The sequence below is a fragment of the Falco punctatus genome (genome assembly GCF_963210335.1).
Source record: "Falco punctatus genome assembly, chromosome: 3".
In the NCBI taxonomy this organism is placed as follows: domain Eukaryota; kingdom Metazoa; phylum Chordata; class Aves; order Falconiformes; family Falconidae; genus Falco; species Falco punctatus.
In genome coordinates, this window is record NC_137582.1 from 71638795 (window position 1) to 71662283 (window position 23489).

General features: G+C 41.0%; 3 protein-coding genes across 6 annotated transcripts in view; 1 reads left to right on the top strand and 2 right to left on the bottom strand.

The window, feature by feature from the left end:
* LOC308060189 (uncharacterized protein) overlaps positions 1–1760 on the top strand; it is a 33852-nt gene extending 32092 nt beyond the window's left edge. For all 3 annotated transcript variants that reach the window (XM_080378599.1, XM_080378598.1, XM_080378600.1), the window contains one exon: positions 695–1760. In XM_080378599.1, coding sequence (XP_080234725.1) covers positions 695–750 — 56 coding nt within the window. In that variant the 3' untranslated portion in view covers positions 751–1760. The remainder of the gene's footprint in view (positions 1–694) is intronic.
* A 4770-nt stretch (positions 1761–6530) lies between these two features.
* On the bottom strand, positions 6531–16114 carry PDCD6 (programmed cell death 6). Of its 2 annotated transcripts, none has more exons than XM_080378638.1 (6): positions 15951–16114; positions 13150–13211; positions 9838–9882; positions 8647–8799; positions 7866–7975; positions 6531–7078 (listed from the first exon to the last, which is right to left on the bottom strand). In XM_080378638.1, the coding sequence occupies exons 1-6, from the start codon at positions 16034–16036 to the stop codon at positions 6980–6982; spliced, it is 555 nt and encodes a 184-aa protein (XP_080234764.1). In that variant the 5' UTR covers positions 16037–16114; the 3' UTR covers positions 6531–6979. The 2 variants fall into 2 exon arrangements, with proteins under 2 accessions (XP_080234764.1, XP_080234765.1); XM_080378639.1 differs by having other exon boundaries at positions 8641–8799; positions 15951–16111.
* Positions 16115–17226: 1112 nt separating this feature from the next.
* Positions 17227–23489, bottom strand: part of EXOC3 (exocyst complex component 3) — a 28255-nt gene continuing 21992 nt past the window's right edge. The window contains exons 10-13 of the mRNA XM_080378594.1: positions 22736–22858; positions 19969–20130; positions 18631–18758; positions 17227–18187 (exon numbers count right to left, since the gene is read on the bottom strand). Coding sequence (XP_080234720.1) covers positions 18016–18187; positions 18631–18758; positions 19969–20130; positions 22736–22858 — 585 coding nt within the window. The 3' untranslated portion in view covers positions 17227–18015. The remainder of the gene's footprint in view (positions 18188–18630; positions 18759–19968; positions 20131–22735; positions 22859–23489) is intronic.

Consider the following 23489-nt stretch of genomic DNA (forward strand, 5'->3'; position numbering starts at 1 on the left):
TAAGATGGTGATTAGTTCTCATGTAAAATGAGTTACATCAACATAGTTGCTTTAATATAAGCAGGAGATGGTGTGTTGCAGAGATAGTATGCTCCATTCAGAGGAGTTGAGTTCATTTTGCTCAACATCTGTATCAGTTGAACAAGCCTCTCTGAGGAGACTTTGCCTCTTGACAGCTAAATAGAGCTGTGAGTGGGAGGAAATCTTGATAGCACAAAAATTTCCTCAGTTGAAAGGTTTGTCTTAGCTCATCTTGATGACTAGCATAGTCAGAGTTCATACTGTTGGGGTGGCAACTATGGGAAGGGAATGTATTTGCATAAAGAAAAAAATATTGGAATCCATGCAGAACCAAATTTGGATGGCATTATAATAGATAAAATACTCCAAATAGATCAAACATATTGGAATAACAAAAGAGAAATGTTATCAAAGAGTTGGTTTGTATGTGACATCTTCAAAATAAAAGATTCTCCTTTGGAAATAGATTGTAAGAGGAATTTAAAGGAAGGTGAGCATATGCTACTGTATAGCTCTTGTTGAGCTTTGGACAAATGTGAAACTATGCTTATGGTACCAGAATTAGTTAATTAGGTAGATAGTTAATAGTATCATTTTAACATTCTCTCTGCTGTATTGTGTGAAATAACATGAAATAGAAGTAACTTTAAACGTTTTTATCTCCCCTTTCTAGAACTAAATATTCAGACATTAGTCAATGTGCTAGTAGAAACTAGAGGAAAAGATTAAGGAGCAACAACAGCTGAACTGGAAACAGATGAACAGATTCGAGAACCTCCATCTCTTGGCTTTCAGGAAAGAGGCTGCGTTTAATTCTGTGTTTGACTGGTTTTGGAAGGGGAAAGGGAGGTAGGGTTTAATTTTTTAACATGTGAGATATAGCTGGAACACAAACTTGCACATAATGGAGATGAACGTACTATTTTGTTTAGGCTTTTTTAATGTATTTGTTATATCTTAGTATATTACAGAAAAAATCTTTTGTTATTTTTTGAAAATATGTTAAAGTTATTCTGTCAGCAAAAAGTTAATAACCCTTTTAACACCCTTCCCAACTCAGAAAACAGGAAACGTTTACTTTTATGTTATCTACTTAGGGAGAATATTCACTGAAAATACAGATCCGTTGTATGAAAATACAAGTTTACTTTTCACACAAATGTAAGGCCAGTTCAGTTAATTTGAGGCTTTATAATTAGCATATTTTTAGAAATGGGTTCACTACATTTCTGTTTAGACAAAGAAAGGAGAATGTCACAGCAAAGGTATTCTCTGTCTTAATGTGATGCTATATGAGGAAAATGTAATCTGTTCTAGGGGGCTGGTACATAATGAGGCTTATTTCATTTTTGCAGCGTAAAAAGAGACATGAAATATATGCAGATTTTTTTATCATGTTGTTCAGAATGAAATGGTTATAAATCAACTTAAAAACTCATTGATGGATTGATCCATACTAAAATAAAAATTTTCGGTTCTTTCTACTGGCAAAAGCGCACTAAGAAATAGTAGAACCTATAAGGCAATCAGATAAAATAATAGGGAAAAATAAATCATTAGATGTCTGTGTTACATAATCAAATCTAGCTTACATGGAGCTAAAGAAAAGAAGTAAGATCGTTTATTCCACAGTGTCCATTTTCCTTTCCACTGCTGAGTTGTGGACTATTATTTTTCTTCTCATTCATACCTGAAATATTTCTCTGTCTTTGTGCATTAAATACTTGTGCTAAACCAGGGTTAGTCTTCATGAGTTGTCATAATATCTTTTTGCATTCACTAAAATAACTTTTTGGATCTTGTCTTGTAAATGTCAACAAAAAGGCAACAAAGTAATCTATTACAGGTCATACAAACTAGATTTCCTAAAGTTATCCTTCTGTAATTGTTTTACTTGTGCATCAGAGAAGATCCACTTCCCTTTTTCAGTCTTGTTCACTACTTACTTTTCTCCTTCTCATACTTACTAAAGGGTTTAAGTAGTTTCTAATGGCATGCACTTAGTAGTTGTGCCGTGTTTATCCATTGAATTAAATAGTAAACCACCTTGCTTAAAAGGGAGAAATACTATTTTCTACCACAGGTGTCTGCCAGAGCTTTGATTTAAAACTGTAGGACAGATCAGTTGTTATCTACATGTAAAAATTACCAGAAATTATTTACATGAATGTTACTACCATAGGGTTTTTTCCACAGAAAGTGTAGTGCAACTAAAATTCTGAAACTGTAGAAAAAATTATGCTAGAAAATGTTACTGCTACAACTCTTGTCAATTCACGTTCAGACCTTTTCCTCTGAGGTTGCTGCAGATCTCAGTCCCTTTGGGATTTTCCTGCCATTACTGTATACCCCAGTGGCATACAGCAACTGGATGGTCCCTGCCCGCATTAGATGCTCTTTCCACCTACACATTCCCTTCTTATTTTTTGTTCTGAGGAACAGTTCCTGTACCTGCTTGTTGTTGTGCAAGGTCCTGCACTGGAGAAACGGTTCTTGCATTTTGAAACGGAGTTGCAGTAGTGACCGAGAGAGTAAGTGCTTTTCAGCAGTGATTTGCTAAAGGTTTCCTGAGCTGTAGTAATTTGGTCCTGTAAATGCCCACCACTTCAATTTTCATTTCTTACCAAAACTGGTAAAATTCTTGAGGTGATTATCTGTTGGTTCTTATACAGAAGCACTATCACGTAGGGAATTCTGCGTAAGCTGGTGGTGTCTTGTAACATGCACTCCAAGCCTGCCTTGTCACTTCTGTGCAATTACTGCCAGCAGCATGGTGTTCTCAGTGTCTATCACTTGACTGAGCCAGTTTCATCTGCATCACTGCTTTCTCCTTAATTCTCTTTTTATCTTTCTTCTTTCCAAAGATCTTTCTAGTTTTGGAAATTAAGGGCTTCGCTGTGTGATTTCTGTACTGATGCTGGCCTGGGGTCTGCCACTTGGCACTCCCAGGTTTGACAGATTTTGGGCTATAGCTGTCACCTCCACAACTGGTTTCATAGACTTCTTTTTTTCAAAGCAAACAAGTATAGCTGACTTACGTCAAACAAGTTGCATCTTTTTTATCACAGGGACACGTTTCTTCATGGAGTGCAATTTCGTAGAATCATAGAATGGGTTGGAAGGGACCTTTAAAGGTCATCTAGTCCAATCCACCCTGCAATGAGCAGGGCCATCTTCAGCTAGATCAGGTTGCTCAGAGCCCCATCGAGCCTGACCTTGGATGTTTCCAGGGATGGGGCATCCACAGCTTCTCTGGGCAACCTGTGCCAGTGTTTCACCACCCTGATTGTAAAAAATTTCTTACTTATATCTAGTCTAAATCTGCCCCCTTTTAGTTTAAAACCATTACGCCTTGTCCTATACCCTACAGGCCCTGCTAAAAAGTCTGTCTGTCCCCATCTTTCCTATAAACCCCCTTTAAGTACTGGAAGGCCACAATCAGGTCTCCCTTGAGCCTTCTGCAGGCTGAACAACCCAAGCTCTCTCAGCCTTCCCTCACAGGAGAGGTGTTTGATCCCTCTGATCATCTTTGTGGCCCCCCTCTGGACCTGCTCCAACAGGTCCATGTCTTTCCTGTGCTGAGGGCTCCAGAGCTGGATGCAGTGCTCCAGGTGGGGCCTCGCGAGAGCAGAGGGGCAGAATCACCTCCCTCGACCTGCTGACCACGCTGCTTTTGATGCAGCCCGGGGTACATCTGGCTTTCTGGGCCACGAGTGTACATTGCTAGCTTATGTCCAGCTTTTCATCCACCACTACCCCTGCGATACCCACCAATTTCCTAGTATTCAAATGAGGGCAAAAAGAAACGGACAGAAACATCTTCAGGTTGTAACTCTGCAAAGGGATCGTTTACCCCCATGACAGGGGTTACGAATGCTTTTCCTTTTTTCCGGGGCTGTGCAGTGTAGGACAGTGAGCACTAAGCATTGCTGCCTCGTTTGGAGGGCGTCTGTGATGCCTTCCTTTCCTCTGTAGGGCCAGATACTCAGACTGTTTTCTTTCACACGATCCACCTTGAGGATCTGTCTGCCCGTTGCACTTCTTTTTCTCTAGCCAACAGCTCATCCTACAGACATGACTTCTGAGAGACGGTGACTTTGGATTCTGTCTTACTTGTTCTCATTCAGTTCAACCCTGCCACCTTTTAAGGGGGATTCAAATGACACTAGGAAAAGGAAAGCATAAATCCAGGCTTCTAGCCTTTCTGGCACCTGACCAGCCATGTCCACAAAGGCACCAGGTAAGAAAACCTCATGGAAAAAAAAAGTAAAATGTGCCTTGAAAATTCTGGCATCCTGCCAGTTACTTCTTCAACAGGTTAGCACAAGCTGAGACCTCCTGTTGCTTCTGTTTTCCTGCATTGGCCAATTTCCTTGAATCAACTTCTGGCTCCTTCTTACTCCCAGGAAACCCCTTTGCCTTATGTTGTGCCCATGCAGTATTGAACTGGGCCAGAATGAGTCCTCTGCTTGTTCGGGTTCTTCTAGACTCTGGTCCTTCTTCAAGAACAGACCTTCACAAAGTAGGCGTTGATAGCCTGCAGAGCAGCATCACTTTAAATGCACTAATACAGCTACACCACAAGCTCTGGCACCGAGGCGAGAGTTCTGAGGCTGCACCAGAGCCTTTTGAACCAATTTCACATTTCCTTAAAAAGCCACTGATAAAAATCCAGACTAGAACATGCTTTTTGGGGTAAATGGTCTGCCTTCCAGTCAGTTTGTTGGTCTGTGGTGTCCCTGCTTTTACACCTTCAGAAGCATCCATTTCCCACTGAGACAAGAGCCGTTCCAGTCCAGAGCCACTTCGGTGGTTTTCTGCAGCAGCACGGCTCCTTCAGAAAGTGCTGGCGCTCCTTGTTCTGCGCCAAAGGCTGAAGCATAACAGGGTTGGCTGGAAAAGGAGGCATCTTCACAGGAGACAACTCGGGAAGTCTCTCAGCTTCCAGCTTTTTTAGTTTTGTGCTGTGGACCTATTAATGATCCTCAAAACGCTTCCCAGAATTACTAGATTTCATTTGGGTGGGTGGATGCCCCAAAGGGACAGATCCCTTAGTGGGAACGGAATGGGGAAGCTCTTTTGAATGGGACCATTTAATGGAGAAGCTCTTTCGAGCTCAGAACTTGGGGGCTCTTTTCTTTTTTGTTTCTGAAGGGAACACACACAGTGACTGCCTCAGCCTCCTGGGGAGGTCAGGTTCAAGCAGTAACTGTTGGAAGTCTTTCTCCCTGGTCTTAAACGTAAGTCATTTACCATTCATTCAAGACTGTTGGATGAGGTGCTCTCTGACGTGGGTCATTATTCCTGCTCCCCCACCTCACCCAGAAACAACCTTTCCCTTTGGGTGATGATGCCCGAAGGGGTTTGGGAGAGCTCCTTGTCTCTGCGTGCTTATGCTAGGGAGAGTGTTGGTCTCTGCCGAGCTATTTCCCACCAGAAAAGTGTTTAGAAAATGTTGCTGCACTGTCACCAAGGGTCTTTTTGATTATCACGTGACAACCAATAGCAGCTTCTCTGCACAACAGATGTTTTATAACTGCACAGTTGCCACTTGGCTTTCTTCACCCTGACACCAACACTACTCTGGCTCAAACCCTTGGGAATAACATGGTAACATTGATTTTTTTTTTAAGGTAGGATGTCTTTCTGTGTGTGGACCCAAACCCTCTCTCATCCCTTTGAATGTCGGCTTGATATGACTGACGGCATCAGTTTACATCTAGGTGCTCCCACCAATGACAGCTTACCTGGCTGCGGCTGTACGTAATTAGGAAAGTTGAAGCAAAAGGGCATGTGTGCACTGCCCGCATGCAGGGGGCTGAGGATGGGCGAGAACTTAGGGATAAATTGCTAGTTTAAGAAAAAGTCTTCAGATAAAAGCTAGAAGCCCTCACCTGTAAACCTATCTTGGAGAGTAGCAGTTACAGGTAAGTAATATTGCTGCTTGAGTGTTTTCAAGTGCTTTGGATAGGGCTGGTGTAACATTTTCTTAGAGCAACCAAAGAGAACTTGTTAACTTCCCTTTGCTTCCTCCACGTTGCTTCCTCAGAGTTACTGCAGGAGATGGTGTGTGACAAGAATCAGTTGTAACTTTTTTTGCTTCGGTTTTTCCACCGTGTCCTTCACCCACTGTGAACGGTGAGAGGGAGGGTAAGGTTATCAGAATGTGTGACTGTCAATTCAAGGCCGCTTCACGTAAGTGCTTCAGCACAAAGCGGAAGACTGTTGGTGTTAAATGAGCCCGCTAAGCAGAGGAAACTAGAGTAGTTCCAGAGTAGTTAGATGTAGTTTATTTTTTGTAGGTAACTCATTGAGGAGGATGCAGTATTGGACACAGATGTGAAGAAGCTGTGCTTGAAGATGTCCCAAGGATACCCTGAAAGGAGGAGGCAGCTAGAAAAAAAAATAAAGGAAGGAGAAAAGGCCGGGGGAGGGACCCCTGATCTGTAGAAAACTAGAATACAGAAATACCTCCCCCTTAAAAAAGTACAAAACTGAAGTAGACTATAAAAGTTGATATAATATTTTTACTTAATTTTCAATTCTGTATTAAAAATTAATACGTTAAACTCTTATAAAAGTAAGGCACATGCAAAACTTGTTGTGCAACTTCTGACTTTCAACTCTCTTACAGACTAACAAGCATTATTTTAATTTGGCAATTCTAAAGAGTCATTTTTCCCCATGCAGGATATGTGGAAGGAGGTTAATTTGACATTGCACCACTTAAATCTAGATTCTGTGCTTTCTGTGCTACAGTAAGCAGAGATGGTCATATGGTACAGTAATACAAAATAAAACCCAACTCAAGTGCAGATGCTGAAGGTGATGACCAACATACAAAATTTAAGAATGTGACGTTATATCCATTATAGTACATCAATAATCTTATTCAGGAGAGGATAATTTGGCAACTCCAGTCTGTGTAATGCCAGTGTGCAGTTCCTAGTTATCAGTGTCATACGATGCTGAAGACCATGGAAAGATATTGCTCATAGGACACCTGAATCCAGCCATCTTGATCAGTATCGTATCGTCGGAACACATCAGTCAGTCTCTGAAAAAAGAGGACAAAACACACACATTTTTGTACATGGGGAAAGTTCAGACTGCCACGTATTCTGCTTGCCAGTTGGGCTTCTACAGCCTTCTCGACACGTTCTGTTCATCTCTGTAGAGACGTGACAATCTCACGCGTACAGAGGTAGCTCTTTGCCACATCTCATGCCTGAGCTGTGTAGCAGATGTGATTTTAAAACCACCTCATGATACAATACCTAAGGCCTAAAACCTAACCTAAGTTATATATATATATATATATATATATATATTCACACATTTGTTTCTGTTACTGAAAGTTTTTGTTGTTTGAAATGTCTTTTACTACTATTGCCCTGCAAGAAGAGCAGTGATGAAAGGCTGGACAGTTCAGCTGCTAGGTCAAATTCTGTTCAAGACTCTGACTAAAAGGAGAGAGAGACAAAAACCTCACAACTCAGATTATGAGAATTATAGGCACATGAGACATGATACACTCCAGTTTTAACACACTCAAGATCCAGAGGAAGTGTGTGTGTTAACTAATTGAAATAGCATTGTGTTTTCCTTTTAAAACACTATTTTATATTTTTTGCACACCCCCCCATCAGATTTTGTTACAATGCAAATAGGTAACTGGTGAAGACCAATACATGAAGATGTTTCTACTGCCTCTCATATGCTTTATTTAATGGTTTATCATAAATAAAAGCAAGTTCTAGACCCACTACTATAGTTAAAATGAGAACCATAAAAGCTTAAGTTGTTTTTTTAAAATTGACATTAAAGCGTATCTCCTTTCTTACCTGTAAAACAACACAGCACTGAATAAAGTCATCAAAAGCAACTTGTCCTCTTCCTTGTCTGTCAAATTTCCGAATAAGGATATCGTAGAATTGATCAGACAGTCGGTAACCTTGGAAAGAGAGAAATGCTTTAAAAGGTTTCAATTACCACAGTCCCATAGAAGTATTAAACTGTTTAGCAGGTATGTATAACAAAGCCAGAAAACAGTAAGGCATAACGAAAGTTTTGTGGGTTTTTTCCTAAATATCTGTGTGTTAAATTGAAATGCATGCAAAAACCCCCATACTTAATAATATTACACACAGAGTCACAGTAAACATAATCACCAATTACTGAGAGAATGGTTTAGGGCTGCAGCTCAAGTTTTTATAAGTGAAGTCAAGTGAATGAGAGTTCTTTTGCCATCAGAATGCTACTGTAGCATAGACAGCTGGCATCATTTTCCAAAGTGGCAAGCTGTATCGAGGATCTTGTAAATTCAGACATTTACCTGAAGTATTGGTAACACCCTCAGAGCAGCTAACAGAGGAGCCTGAAACTAGATGTGTCAGTACACGTGTGGAATGTTCTCTTTCATTAAAGGGAATAGCTTAAAAAAAAGGAGTGCTTGTGACACGGACATCTTTAAATAAAAGGTAGCTTATAACCTAAAAGGATGATTACATTTCACCTGTCTCATTTTTAGTCACATTTGTCAGAGCAGTACAGCCCTAACAGTAAGAAGGTCATTTGATGACAACACAATCATAAGAACTGCAATTACAAATGAATTACCAAAACCTGTTAGTGCCTGCTTTAGTTCATTTTTGTCAATCATTCCAGAATTGTCTCTGTCATACGTTCGAAAGACATTCTGCCAGTCTGAGATGTACTTCCAGACTCCTGTGAATTCATTGAAGTTCACGCCACCTTTGTTTTCTCTGTCAAACATGCCTGAAATAAAAAATAAGAAACACATATAAAACCACTGCCCAGTGACATCTGTTAGTATTTTAAAAAGGCAGCAAGAGTGCTCTGTGGCAGGTATTGAAGACACAAAAGAAACTGCTAAAATACAAGTGGTATTTTGGAAAGTTTTGCCAAAACAAAAAAAAACAACCCCAAAACAAATGAGTAGTCACCCACCGAACGAGGAAAAGATAAAGCAAGAAAAAAAAGAGGACCAGAATGAATCACAGAATGTTTATTTTTCCTGGGTTTTCATTTCCAGTTTCAAAATATTTATGGCTCAATTGATCATCTGGTGACAAAAAGGATAGGGGGGACGGGTCGTTCTTTTCTAAGGACACATGAAAGTGTCTTATGTCTATTGACTGGCAAAAGCACTGGCACATTCATCTGCGTTTGACTTACTGATACATCTTTATACAAAAAGCATCTCACACAGCGATGGAACTCACACTGCTGCTGAATACTTATTAAAAACAAAGCAAAAGATTTAGTCCTTGGATTCACAATCTGTGATAGGAAAGATTTTTGTGCTTGGAATTTTTAACCTTCTGTTCTACCACCATCATCCCCCACATTATATATATATAACACATAAAATAAATGCCACATTACTGGTAATTATTTTAGAACATTAAAGAATTCAACCATTGTAAAACTTCTGTTTGGTTTTTTTGGATAGAACATATGATTAAAATGCAAGACAAACTAGTTACAAAGACAAGCTACAGAAAATCTTTTTAGAATATTTAAGCTGGTAATTTCCAAATGCATAAATTACATTTATTATCTACTCAGTTGTACAGTAACATTCTCTCAGGCTACTTCGACAAGTGCATGTGTGTGGACGCAAAGGGCATTCCTGTATTATTGAAAAGGGAAAATACGAAAATTACTACTGCTGGGCTGTCTGGAGAGAAAAAAAAAATAAATCCATAGTGCACCAACTGATAGCCTCCTCAATCACCTGAACCCATCACAAAACAGCATCTTGACTATTTCACATCACAAAACTATACTCACCGAGAATCGACCTGACTGTCGCTGGATTAAATGGAGTCCACGTGCCTGAAACAGAAAGAATTACTTAGTTTCTCAATACTAAGAAACATTTAAAAAAAAATGCAACCAACAAAAAATCAACCAAAAACTCAGTTAAGAACTTAAAACAGAGAATACAGAGGTAGATGACATGGAGCCAGCATATTATAAAATAATGCTGCTTTGAAGTAGCCATGTTCTTGACCATTCAGAGATCTCTTCAGACCAATGTTTTACAGTTACTACACAGAAACCAACATTTTTCAGGCTGCACTGAAAAAAACACCCAAACTCCAAACCCTGGAAGAGCTAAGAAGTACTTTTTCATCCCAGGTAGTCAGGAGGTTTTGGATAAAAGGCAAGATCAAAACTGAAATCCCATTTTTTTCTACTGATGGGAGCAGAAGAGTTGTAAGTTATAACTCAAACAAGGTCTCTTATCTATTCCTCAGTCAAAATCCATCCACTTCTTTCCTATTTTACAGGTGGATTACTGCAGGGCATTTAGGTTCTGACAGAAGTGAAAAGAAAAGGTTCTATCGTGGCATAACCACACAGCACAATTTAGGGTTGTTTAGTATAAATCCCACGTCCACTGCTAAATCAGTGAAGTGTTAGGTTAATATTTTCAGACCAAGAACTGTTACTGCTTAAAGGGCCTGAGCAGCAATCATCTGAAGAGGAGCTTTGTACTTCTCTGGATATTTAGAGGCTAGTCACTTCGGAAGAGTTTTCACTAGCTTGGGAGCATTCCCGTGCTAGAAAGCACTAAGCTTTAAATTAAGACAAATACTGAGCCTCATCTAGGGTTTCACCATCAATTCTCTAGAGCCTGTGAAGGAACCAGGAGGACCAAGAAGCATGTATTTAATTAGCTGTGCTTGAGTGCAGGGACCACAAAGGAACCAGTAAGACCAGGGGTACTGCAGGGGCATTTGCAATGATGCAGTTACCTGACCACAAACACCAAATAGCAAGGCTGCGCTGGTATTGAGCAGGCTTTGTGAAGGCATGGCTGCTCTGCTGCATCGAGCTGCAGCGGTCTAAGTAGTGCTTATACCAGCACTCAGTTTCTCCCACAGGAGGGAAACTCTATCAGTATTACATCTACAGATGGAGCAATGGGGAGAAACCCTGTATTGTAGTCAGGCCATATGACTATTTGCACATAAAGAAAACATAAACAGAAACTTAAGAGTAAAAATGGCTTTGAAAATGCTTAAGCAGTATTTTAGGCAGGATACCAGTAGTGTAGAGTTGTAAGTATCCCTACAAAAATAAAAACCAATGGAATCATTGATAGGGTGCCAGCATTTATTTAACTCTGAACAGAATAGAGGAAAAAGTGAAAACAACAGTTTGAAAGTTAACTTATTTCGCGTTGAAATTTTCAAGAGACTCATACAGACATCACAGAGTGAAATCAAAGCAACTCCAGTGCTGAAGAACCGTACTGATTTCAGCCTGTTCCAATAAACAGTGAAAGACTGTTTCCTCCTCCTCCCCTGACTCAGTTATTAACTTTACATGGCAGCACAGACAAAAAGCAAGAAGGAAGCGTAGGATTTTATTGTGCAAACTGCCATACGAAGTGATGATCAGTCTCTCTCAGGTAAGTATACTGTTATTTGCATAAACTTGACATGTTGAAAAGCTGAATGTCAAAACCACATTAAACTTCAAATTTTAATGAGTACTACGCAGACTTTTTAAAATGTTTTAGAAATAAACACGTAACATTCCTTTAGGCTATGTTAGATTGCAGGAAAGCTACACACAACCATCCCCTAGAGGATGTATTTTGAAAAGAACATAGTGAATTGTTAGCGACTTTGGTGTACAAGATCTAGAATCTCTTGGAATGAAGGAAGCTTACAGTTCTGTAAATATTTTGTCTAATAGGCAATTCACTTGGTGGGGATCCTTCATAATTGCAAAGCACTGAAAATGCTAATGTACACTGTAAATAAGGAAAGGGAAGAGTTCAGATAGCCATCACTGCTTATTCAATCAGATGACAAGATATTTAAAAATCTATGAAATTTAAAATGGCAGGTAAAGCCAGGTTCCCACAGTTATAAACAGCACCGTAATCTTAAGTGAAACGAGTGACTTCATCAATTTAACTTAGCTTTTGCTGAAGTTTTTATTCAAAATAGTATTTTAGTTACGGATCAGGTCCAGCAGCTACAATATATTGCTTTTAATTTATCACATATGTTATTAAACAAATACTCTAGTAAATCCAGTTTAGTTACAAGACCACAATTTTACTAAATAGAATCATCCAAATTTATTTCAAGTCAGGTAATTGGTGACAAAAAGGAGCCTTTTAGTCTGTGTGCACTGTAGCTCACACCACCAGTTTAAGCCCTTCTCAGTCACGAAACACAGGAAGGATGAAGTAATGAAACCTTGGGAGAAGGGGAACTTAATGTGGACTCAAAGGTACACAAACAGCTTCAACATGCACTTCTCCAGATTTCTAAGTGGAAAAAAAAACCCCACAAAGTACAACCCTACCCACCCTAAGTCATCAGAGGCAAGTAAAAATAGGCTACAGAAAAAAGTTTTCATTTTTTATTTTGCTTCAGTAAGTTATTTGACCATATCCTGGTTACTCTAAGAATTATGACAGGGAATGACAGACTACTAGAAAATTTCAATACTAGATCTAGAGTGCACCTTTCTACTTTGTTAGGAAAAAACCCCAAACATGCCTCATTTAGGAAAAAAAAAAAAAAAAAGTAAAAATTACCATCTTCAATTCCTGCACCATACTGTATGAAAAGACCTTATGTGCAGTAATAAGGCTGGTTGTAAACAGCTGATCTTTGTCCAGGTTATACACTCATCCTGGTTAAAAAACAAAGGTTCAGTAGTGATGAGAGAGGAATATATAAAACACTATTTATGTTTTCTAGGAAGCAGAGCTGGGAAAAAATAAAGGGATGTGCATGCATTCATTCCCCAGAATACATACCAGTAATGTTTACAATAGGTACTCAGTTTATAATGCATTATTACTAAACACACCAAACCCAGAAAACTTCCCTTGAAATAAAACGAACAAAAAACCCTCAATAAAATAAATTCAGGAGAATTGTCCATTTTTTTCCTCCCCTTCAGCCTTTTGCTGTAGAATAAACAGTATTAATCAGCAGTAGGAACATTCATCCACCTTCCCCCCCTGCCCCCCCAAGTCAAAGAGTTATGGCATCAATTGGACAGTCTCACATGAAATTTAACATTACGTTTACACTGAACTACCTCACTGCTCATTTACAGACTTACCATTTGATAATGCCTGCTGAAGTTCATTATCAGATATTATTCCACTCCGATCTTTATCAACCCTGTGTGGGGGGAAAAAAGGCAGCAAGGTTTAAATGGCTGAAATTAACCAGTTCCACTTACAGAAGACTTCAACATTCTGGTTCTTACTCACCAGGTAAGATTAATCTTTTCCTGAAAGTCATTAATTGCATTTTACTTGGTAAATCATTCACGGTTACTGCTTCATTAATTAATTAATTTAATTAAATGCTTCATTCAAACTGATGAAACATTCTGAAAAATGGTAAAAGCTACAAAGAAAACTACAAGACTGACTTATGAGCGAAGAGATACACACCGATGATAAAACAGTTTGGGCATACTCCACACAAGAAAGTATTTATTTGTTTTTAAAAGAACTGCAGAGCACACTATGGCAGTTAAATCCATGAAATGCCTAATGTCACAATAGTTTTGGCTCCCAAACTGGAGCCCCAAGTACCATACCCAATTTCTCTCAGTAAGGTGTTAGCAAAGGAGAGAAAGCCACTGATGTAACCAGTGCAATGTACTGAAAGAATGGACTGCAGGGCCTTGACCCACTTCAAAGGGGTTCAAAAAGGGAAAAAGCGCAGGCAGGTGTCAGCTTCCATGGAGCCTTCACAGTCCACTGTCTTAGTGAATGGAGTTCTATCCCAAATTCAATAACCTATGTAATTTCTGCCCAAATAAAGCAGGATCATGCCTTCTTTAGAAGGACACCCGAAAGTGGTGGGGACTTCGTTTTATGCAATGACCTTCCCCTTGACACTGGCAGTTTTTATTTCCCCTCAGTTACTACCATTCAAAGCACAGTCCTGCTCAGCTGATCCCTCTGCAGAAGCTGTTTTTTTCCCCTTAGCCCTTCTGGTCTTTTTCTAAACCTTTTCAGTTCATTCTAGAGGATTCCTTCCCCATCTCAAAAGTTACATTAACCACATACATTCAAATTGCAAGCATAAGCTGCATAGATTATAATAACAAAAAGATATTCCCCTTTTCTATTCTCTACTTCTTTTCTAGGTATTCCAAACATATTTTTTTTACCTCTTATGAGCTGCTGCTAAGTGCTACATTGATATTTCCATTAAAATGTTATGACCTAGTTATCTTTCTCCTGAGCATTATCAGTCAGCTTAGAGAACATTCATTTTATACACAAAATGATGCGAAGTTAAAGTGGGTCTTCCTTGCAAACATCAGGTATTTGCTCTAAATTTCATCTGACCATCACACAGCGATCATGATCTGGCCATGACAGCGTGATATGACCCGGTCACTCTGGACTGTAAGGTGCTCCTGCAAGTCCTCATAGGCCTCACTTACTGCACGAATCAGTTAGCGTAACCAGCAAACTTCATCTGACCATCTACCCTCTTCTCCCCCAGTTGCTCCTGAACGTTACTGAATAAAGATCCCAGAACAGCTCCATCTGTCAGTATGGCAGATGGCCCTGCACTCGAGTCAGTTCTTTATCCACCAAAGGACCCTTCCTTTCATTCTACATATAGTGGATTCCTTTAAAGACCTTTGATACTTTTGTATATTTAGAGTCTCCTTGGAAACTATACAGATTATATTCATTGCACCAGTTCTAGCCGTCATATCCATACCCAATCCTTATCAAACACATTTCAGGATTTACACAGTAGTCTGCCAGAAAGAAGTACTTCCAACAAAAGCCATGCAACTCTCCTGACTAGCTACATCATTTAAAATGGTTTCCACTGGTTTGCCTGGTGAAGAAGTCAGATAGCTGATCCGTTTCTTTCTGCACCCTTTAAAAAGGAAATGGCATCACGCCTGCCTCCTCCAAGTTCTCAGATGGAGCGGTTTTACAGAAGGGTGGGTAGGTAAGCTGCCACATTCCTGAGTCACTCCTGAGTTACTAAGTAAATACTAGCCAATTTTAGCAAATCATTACTGTTTGCCTACTTAACCTCTTCTTGCTGTCACTTGACTCAAGTTAGGTCCTCTGACACATCTCCTATAAAAATGGATCCAACATAGGAACCTCCCCAGTTTCCTCGACATGACGCAACGGGGAAAAACTCCTTTAGCTTCTTTACTACTACGGTCTTGACAGCACGTTTTGTAACACGGGCCTGCTAATCTCCTTGCAGGTTCCTGCTCCGGATGTATTCAAGAGAATATTTGTTGGTAGCGTTTAAGTTTTCCACTAAGCATTTATAAGATTCCGTTTCACAAGCCTTCCTGTACTGCTACCTTAATCCTCCAAGGCTTTACAATCCTTTCTGGATTCTCCAGTAAAAAATGGCTTCAGCGTTTTCAAGGTTACCTTCTCGCTTCCATCAATCGCCCTCTTCCCTCGCTCCAAGATACACCCGTACTTACGCCTCCTCAGCCCTTTCTTGAGGCTTCTCCTCGGGTTTGCCCTGCAGGGACGCAGCCGTGAGTTCACCAGCCCCGCAAGACCCCGCGGCTGCCGAACCCGGCGCAGGGTGCCCAGGGCCGGTGGCGGGCGGGCACCTCCCCGCGCTCGCTCCCGCCCGCTCCCACCTCCGGCAGCGGCAGCCCCGGGAGGGCGCAGCCTCCCGCCCAGCCGGACTCAGCGGCGCGGCCCGGGGACGACGAGGATCGCGGCGGCCGCCTCAGCGCGGCGGGCCGGGCTCGGTGCCGCGGGCAGGGGGAGCCTGGGCCCAGCAGCGCCCGGCGGGGGCGGGACCCTCAGCGCCCTCCCCGCGGCCGTTAGGGCGGCACGCGGCACGGATCGCCCCCGCCGGGACCCCCCGGGGCAGGGGGGAGCGCGGCGACCTCACCTCTGGAAGACGTTCCACAGAAAGGCGGGGTCGGGCAGCGCGGCGCCGCCGCCGCCGTTGGGCCTGTACTGATACCCCGCCGCCATGGCCCCGCCGCGGAGCCGCCGGGCAGCTCGAGCCTCCTCCCCGCGCTTCCGGCACGGGCCGCCTGACGCAGCGCGGCGGTGACGCCACTGGGCCCCGCCCCGGGGAATCCCGACAGGAGCCGCTGCACCGCCCGCCCGTTGCCACGGCGACAGCTGCGGGGCGGGGCCGCTGCGGGCGGGGCAGGGCGGGGCGGGGCGGACACCCCCGTGGCTTCCCCGGGAGCTGGGCCCGCGGCGGCCGCCGAGGGTAGGGGGCTCTGCGGGCTGCGGCCCCGGGACGCCCGGCGGAGAGCGGGGCAGCGGCTGCCGGGACGGCCCCGGGTAAGGGCCCTCCGCGGGCCGCGCTGCGGCCTGCGCTTCAGCGGAGCAGGCAGAGGCGGGCGCTGGGCCCACCGTGAGGGGGTCGAACAAGGGCAGGAGCCGTCCCTGTGACCGACCCCGGGCAGGCGGGGGAGCCCGGGGCGCGCCCCGCGTTTGTCACGGAGGGGAAGTGGCCTGAGCCTAACGGCCAGGAGGCGCAGGGTTCCTGCTGCGGAGAAAAACTACACCCCGCGAACCGGTCCCTTAAGAGACACCGAAGACCAAAAGCACAAGGGACAAGAGTTCCAGGCACAGGACTGAAGCTGTAGTACCAGCCAAATTAGTATCACCACAATAATTCTTATCTAAATTCTTAGCCGAGGGCACACAACCTTCCAAAAATCCGCCTAATTCCCCTCCCCCTAACATTCCCTTTCTAGGGACCTCATAAGGTCCCGTGGGACCTGGAGTCCCGGCAGACCTTGCTAAACCTCCTGCAGTGTAAAGCTGTTGACTTGATGGTGTACTGAACCATCCTCATCCTCTGGGACACGTTCCTCCTGCCTATGAAAAAAGCCACAATCTTTCTTTGTCCAAACTGCTGACCCGGCACGCACCGCCTCTGGGTACAGGGGAGGCAGTGAGAGGCCGGAATGGCACCAGGTTGGGCCAGTCACAGGCCAAACAAGTTCCATATACAAACTCCAGAATGTTAATGAGAACAGTGTGAGCTCGTGTTTTAACAGATAATGCCTTCGTTGTGTCCTTCATCAAGTCATTTTAAATCCACAATTTTCTAGTAATATTTTATACTTATAACAGGCAATACTGAAAATTAGCTTTAAGCATTGATCTGAAAACACTGTGGAAATAAAATCCAGTATATTGCCTTTTCAGAAAACTATTAAATCCAAAGTTTATTCACACTCAAAACAAAACAAAACAGGTTTAAGTGCACTGTGAATCTATAAGGATGCAAAGCATACATAGTTGAAGGTAGCAATGGTTTAACATTTTATTGAACTGGTGGTGCTTTATGTGCTGTTTTTAGTGAATCAATGAAAAAAAAATTGTACCTCGTGTCTTTCTTTATGCACCCTACAATCAAATTGCACAGTAGCAATTTCGTTCAGTCCCGAAGTCGGGAAACTGATTTCATAATTAAGTTTTCTGCAATAAACTATTTTACACCAAAGTAAGTACATACACAAAGTATTAACGCGAAAGTGGATTGAGGACGTTAATATATGCTCAATGCAATGCCATATAAAGACAGTTCTAAAGGAGTCTGCTTAGGTATTGTAAGCGATGTATGTTAGTATATCCAGCACTAATACAGCCCTGTTGGGTTTGGTATAAGTATCTTTACATGGCATTGCAGTGCACCGTGCAAACATATTCCACAAGAAAAAATGTACTTGCTAACAGCAAAGATGGCTGTAACAAATGGGTCAGTAAAAAGCCCCCTGGCCGCTAGAAGCTTCGTTATTCAAACGTGACCTTTACATCCATCTTCTTTCAGAAACCTTCCCCACATCCAAGTCTTTGGAAAGAAACATGCCTAGCAAGTATCAGTGTACACTGAACTTTACTCAAAATAGCATTGCCAAATTTGCCCTCAAATATTTCAAACCTGTTGATCCCAGACCAGTAATGACACACAAACATGGAGTTGTTGGTTACTTAAGAAGTTTTGGCACAGTTAGCGTAGGAACTGAAATTTCTTTAAAAATTGGAACATAGTTTGGATTCGGTTGGCTTGGACCTTGATCCAAAGTCTCAATGATAGTTTGCTTCATATCTCTGCTGGCATCGCCTCTTACTGTCAGCAAAGCTGCAATATGGTCATCCCTGCCAAAGAAAAATGGTAAAACTCGCGTTAGTGGGAAACTGCACAAGTAAGATTTCGTCAGAAGTACAATCCTTGCGCTAAGTTTCAATGTGTAATTTTATTCTTAATCAGATCTCTAGTGACTCACAAGCCACTTTTCCAGTTCAATATAAAGCACTATTCTGGCTGCTCTTAGGACTCCAAAACATATTTTATCCTCCCAGAACACTGAATGGAAGTATTTTCATTATTTCTTTGCTCTACCACTGAGTACTTAACTACATGTACCTTCTAGTCCAGCTCAAATACTTTTTCATATTACCATTATTTCTCATAAGTGGTACTTTCTAAAATATGAAAGATATGAACACATTTACACATAGTTTTAAAATTTGCCCAAGACTACAAAGAAACTGTGATGTCATCTTATCTGTCTTTTAACTTTGAGAGTAAAGAGAATTACCTGATATCAGGGTATTTACTGACTAAAGTTGAAACTTCCAGATAGAGCAGCGAAGGATCAGTTAGCTTGATAACCTCTGCAATGGCTTCAATGATGTCACAGAGTCCTTCAGTATCCTCTCCAGAGCCCTGCAAGAGGAAAAGTAAAAGAACAAAACCAAAATCATCCAAACAAAGAGCTGAATTTGCAGACATTAACAAAACAAAATATTTATGAATTGTCACCATAAACCTCTTCCCTCTTTTCCCCATTCTTCTTTGTCCAGAGATCTACCCTCAGGATATCAGTAAAGTCATGTTTTACAATATGTTTTATTTATCCACATGGTGATGCATTCTAGTCTTTAACTTTTGCTAATTTACCAGCATAAACATTAGGAATAACTAATGTGAAAGCCAGATCTTTTCTGAAAACTGGCCCTCCATTAACTTCCTTTTAGTCACTGGGCCATGAAGGCAGCTTTCAACAACTGATCAACTGAACTATAATATCTATTTAATCTCTTGACCATTTTAGCACTCTTAGTTCTAAGTCATCTGGTCCTGCTAATCTGGTGTTAATTTCATTTATTCCATAACTAATGCTTTAATCTGAAACAGATCTTACACAGAATCCCACATAATAAAGGACTCTGATGCAGGAGTTGCCCCAGCATCTTCCACAGTGCGCAGAGATGAACACTGCCCCTTCCTCACCCTGCCCAGTTTTTCAGGCTTTATCTTTCTCCGCATTCTTTTTGCATTTTGTCATCTGTTGGCCCTAAGAACTTTCCAGCAGATTCCTGCTCCTTATGCAGTTAAAAAAAAAATATAATTTAGTATTCCTTTTAGGCCTATCTTGTCCATTGCTTCTCCAATACCTTTTTTGGCCTGTTTTTTATATTTCTACTGCACTCTAAATGGGATCAACATACTTATCCTGTTGATTCTAAAGGAATACACTGCATGATACTTTGGCAGTAAGTAACTGCATCAGTTTGATGCAGTATTGCCCTTTCTTCCAGACAGGAAAGGCAATGTCCTATTTTTATTTTCTTAAACAAACAACTGCTTTTTTCTTTCATATGAATTCAGGGTACCTACCTCTGTAAGGCCGTTAATATATTCAGCTGCAGAGAGTTGTATAAACACAAAACAGTAGAAAATGGTGCTCAGGAATTTTAGCAGCAGGCCTGTGTGTGTTCAGAAACTCGTGACTGTTGCCCTTGATATGGCATCCTCAATATTCACAAGTCACCCACCATTTTTGAGACATACAGATCTAACTCTGTCTTCCCCAAACACCTGCGGTTTATTCTAAGTTACCAGATTAACAGCATTACCCAAAGCAAATACTTACAGCTGCAAGCTTCTTAAACAGGAATCTGAACTGTTCTGCTTCTTTGATCATTCTCTCTGCACCCTCTTTTCTCTCTTCTGCATTCTTGAAAGATATACGTTTTAACATGATTGCTCTGATGTATTCCACAACTACTCTCCGATGGGCCTCAATAGTCATTGTCTGAAAGAAAAGAAACAGGTGGTGGATTATGCCAGTGGTATCTGCAAACGTAGCCATTATTTTTTGTGTTTGAACAATTATTAGGCTTCGAAATGTGTGTTTCCATTTAATCACCAGTACACAGTTTTTGCTAATACTACACATTTTGAGTGGCTTTAGATTTTTCACAATGTTAACAAAATTAAAATCCGTCCTTCTCTAATGAAAAGAAGGTGCCACTTATGACAGAGAGAAACAACAACAAAACCGGTCTCACTCTAATGACGTCTGAATTGTTTTTGAGGAGCACCAAAGACAGAGGAACATTAAATAATCTGGGTGATCTTTAGAACAGAACAATGCTAGGCCTTGCTCTTTATATCTCTGGTCAAGGAACGACCAGCCATTGCAGAGGCTTCTGCTGGAGAATTCCAGTATATTGCATTGCAAATCTTGCCTACATTATCTGTACTCTGGGTCAAGTCTGGTAAGAAGCCTGGAGAGCTAGGAGCAATCACTTTCTCAGATCTTCCTTGACTGATTCGCTGATCTGCACCTGCCTTTTTACAGGAAATAGCTACTGGTCACTACATGAAACATCTGGTATTGGTGCAAGAGTAATGCTGAGGTTTGGAAGTAAAGAACAAAACAAAACCCCCAAAACCTTTACATACTTTTTCAACTCTAATGTAAGGAGGGTCCTTAAATCCCACAAGTCCTCAGGTGGGTTTTTTTCCCTCCTAAGCATGCTGGCAAAGATACTTCTGATTAAGAAAAAGCCTGCACGAAAGGTAACCACAAACTTTTGATCATATTTTATTAGTATATATGAAGCTTTAGAAGCTTTAGTTTCAACCAACATGTTCTTCAGTCAAAGTTTTGGAGAAAAGTTTCAAGAAAGAGAGAAAACAAAAACAAGGGGAAAAAAAAAGATGAGAGAAAACAACAGATTGCAAAGTATTGGAAGTTATAGACCTCATGCAGGACACAGAAAATACGATTTCAAGTCCTGCTCTCAAGACTGTAGAGAAATACCAGAGTTTAATGGTTGTTCAGAGATGGCTTCTCTCGCATTGGTGGAATTGATGCCAATTACACAGAGGAAAATTAACTGCACAGAATAGACTGTGGGAGACTGGCATGTATGCCCCATCCTACTGAAACATGAAAAACAGCTTTACTACAACTGAGAAAAAGAACTCTCAAGAAGAGCCAACAGTGCATTCACATGCAAGGAAAATGGCAAAGCAGAATGACTGCAAGATCCAGATCTGCCTGTTCCACAGCTGTGTCCTTATAGCCACTGGGCTACAGTCTTTTTGTTCTGTTCATGTGGCTTTTAAAACTTGAATTTTCAAACCAAGATTAACCAAGAATATTTTAAAACCAGAAAAAAAGCCCACCCAACCCAGGGGAACAAAAGTGTGTCCCAACCTGTGCTAGAACATACAGTGGCTTTTGTGAGAGATTTTTTTTGTGCTGGGAGACAGACTGGAAGCAGGTATGATGAATGCCAGAAAATGTGTTTGTCATCCTCTTCCCCATAAGGTGGCAATAAATGCTACATCATGATGAAATACATGTGATTGCAGAGATTGGTCTTAACACTTACAGAAACTCATGTCAAGCTCTATTAACCTCACAGTAACAAACCAATCTGGAAAAGAAAGCTGTTCCATGGATACAGAATAATTCTGGGACCAACCTAACTTTCGTGTACTTTTTTTGACTGAAAATGCAAGTTATTCACTTACATAAGGCCTCTAGGATCTGCAAATACTGAAGGTGAAGAGGTCATCAGAGGAACTTTGAGCAGTCCCCTCTACCTCTTTAACAGCTAAGGGAAGAAAGAGTAAGTGTATGATTTTGAGACTGTCTTTTAAATACTTCTACTTAGTAAGTGTTTGTTCAAAGACCTCACCTAAATCCTGATCTTGCTAGATTCAAATATTTCCTAAATCTTAGGGGATCATTTAAGACATGCCATCTTAACGACACAAAGCTGACTTCAATTCAATAAAGGATAAAAACAAATTAAGTAATGCTGAAGATTAAAGGATAATAGAGGAATCCAGATATCCTTTGACAGACCACAGGGGGGGGAAAAAAAAAGCACACAAAAAAATATGACCAAACCTAGCACATTATGCTGCTGTAACAGCACTTTAAACATACGTTATGCATTTGTTAAACCAATTTAACTATACCTCATTTTACATATTAAAACTAGGAATTACAGAGTGTGCATTTATAAAACAGTAATTACAGGCCATCTCAACTAGTTTCAGAAGAGCTAATTTTATCTGACTATAAACTTCTGAGAGTTAGAAAAAGTACAAACTGGTAAGAATACAATCAGGTAACATGCCAATACTTCTTCTGGACTAACTCCTGCAACTCAGCTCTGTCTTTGAGAATATTATATGACTGTGAACTAAAAGATGAGAGAGAGATATTAGAATCACACTTCTGCAATATGATTATGAACATTTTTTTTTATTTCCAGTGATGAATCGATTCCAATTTCTGTATGCCAATTCTTAATTTCATTCAGTGTTCAGAAATTCCAAACCAATATGATATTCAGAGTACACTAGTAAAGTATCACAGAATATATTCCACCTACCTTTTTGTAAGGCTTTTTTATTTTTGCAAAGTCATTGAAATAATCCTCTACAGTGACACAGATAGTCCCCACGGCATTAGACCCCATCAACCACTTCTTTGTCATCAGCTCATTGAGATGTGGCTGAGAAGGTAACAAACAATTGATGAGAACAAATTATCGACACTTACATCATATCAGTGCAGCTACAAAAAAAATACACAATTTTAAGTCTAAAATACACTCCTTCAAAAGGAATAAGCGGTTAGCATAGGAAAATGATGTGATCAGTTGCCAGAATGTCAGTTGCCAGAGTGCTACCCTGATCTACACGCTGGGCGTGTATGTAAACCAACTGCCCTAACCCGAGCATTTGTTTCATACAGAGTTCTCTAAAATCCTTTGTTATGTTCTCTAATTAAATGCCTATGCTAAATTAAAAAATTAACATCCAAGGACAAAATTGGCACAAGTGCTGACAATGCCAATTTTAAATATGAGGAACTTTTAAACTGTGGTGATTATGCAACTTCATGCTTGATTTCTTGAACTGATATTGGCTACTCAGTTGTTTCTTTCTCCTTGAAGGCCCCACAAATTTCCTGTGCCTATATGCTTTACTTCTGTCCCAGAACTCCACAATACATAATTCCGTTATTCTCTACATCTACAACATCTACATACCCATCTTGCTTTGTTCTCCCCAGAGGAAAAATTCTTTTCATATTAGAGCATGGTATTCTATAAATTATAATAGTGACATGAAGTTTGAGGT

Bases quoted from the DNA above. Each gene is read 5' to 3' on its own strand.
- PDCD6 (XM_080378639.1), bottom strand. From the start codon at position 16,036: ATGGCGGCGGGGTATCAGTACAGGCCCAACGGCGGCGGCGGCGCCGCG. The intron at 7,976-8,640 runs GTAATTCATTTG...TCTCTTTCCAAG, and splicing joins GCAGGCACTAACAGGTTTTG to GTTACCGACTGTCTGATCAA. The intron at 7,079-7,865 runs GTAAGAAAGGAG...CTCTTTTTTCAG, and splicing joins AGTGCTGTGTTGTTTTACAG to AGACTGACTGATGTGTTCCG.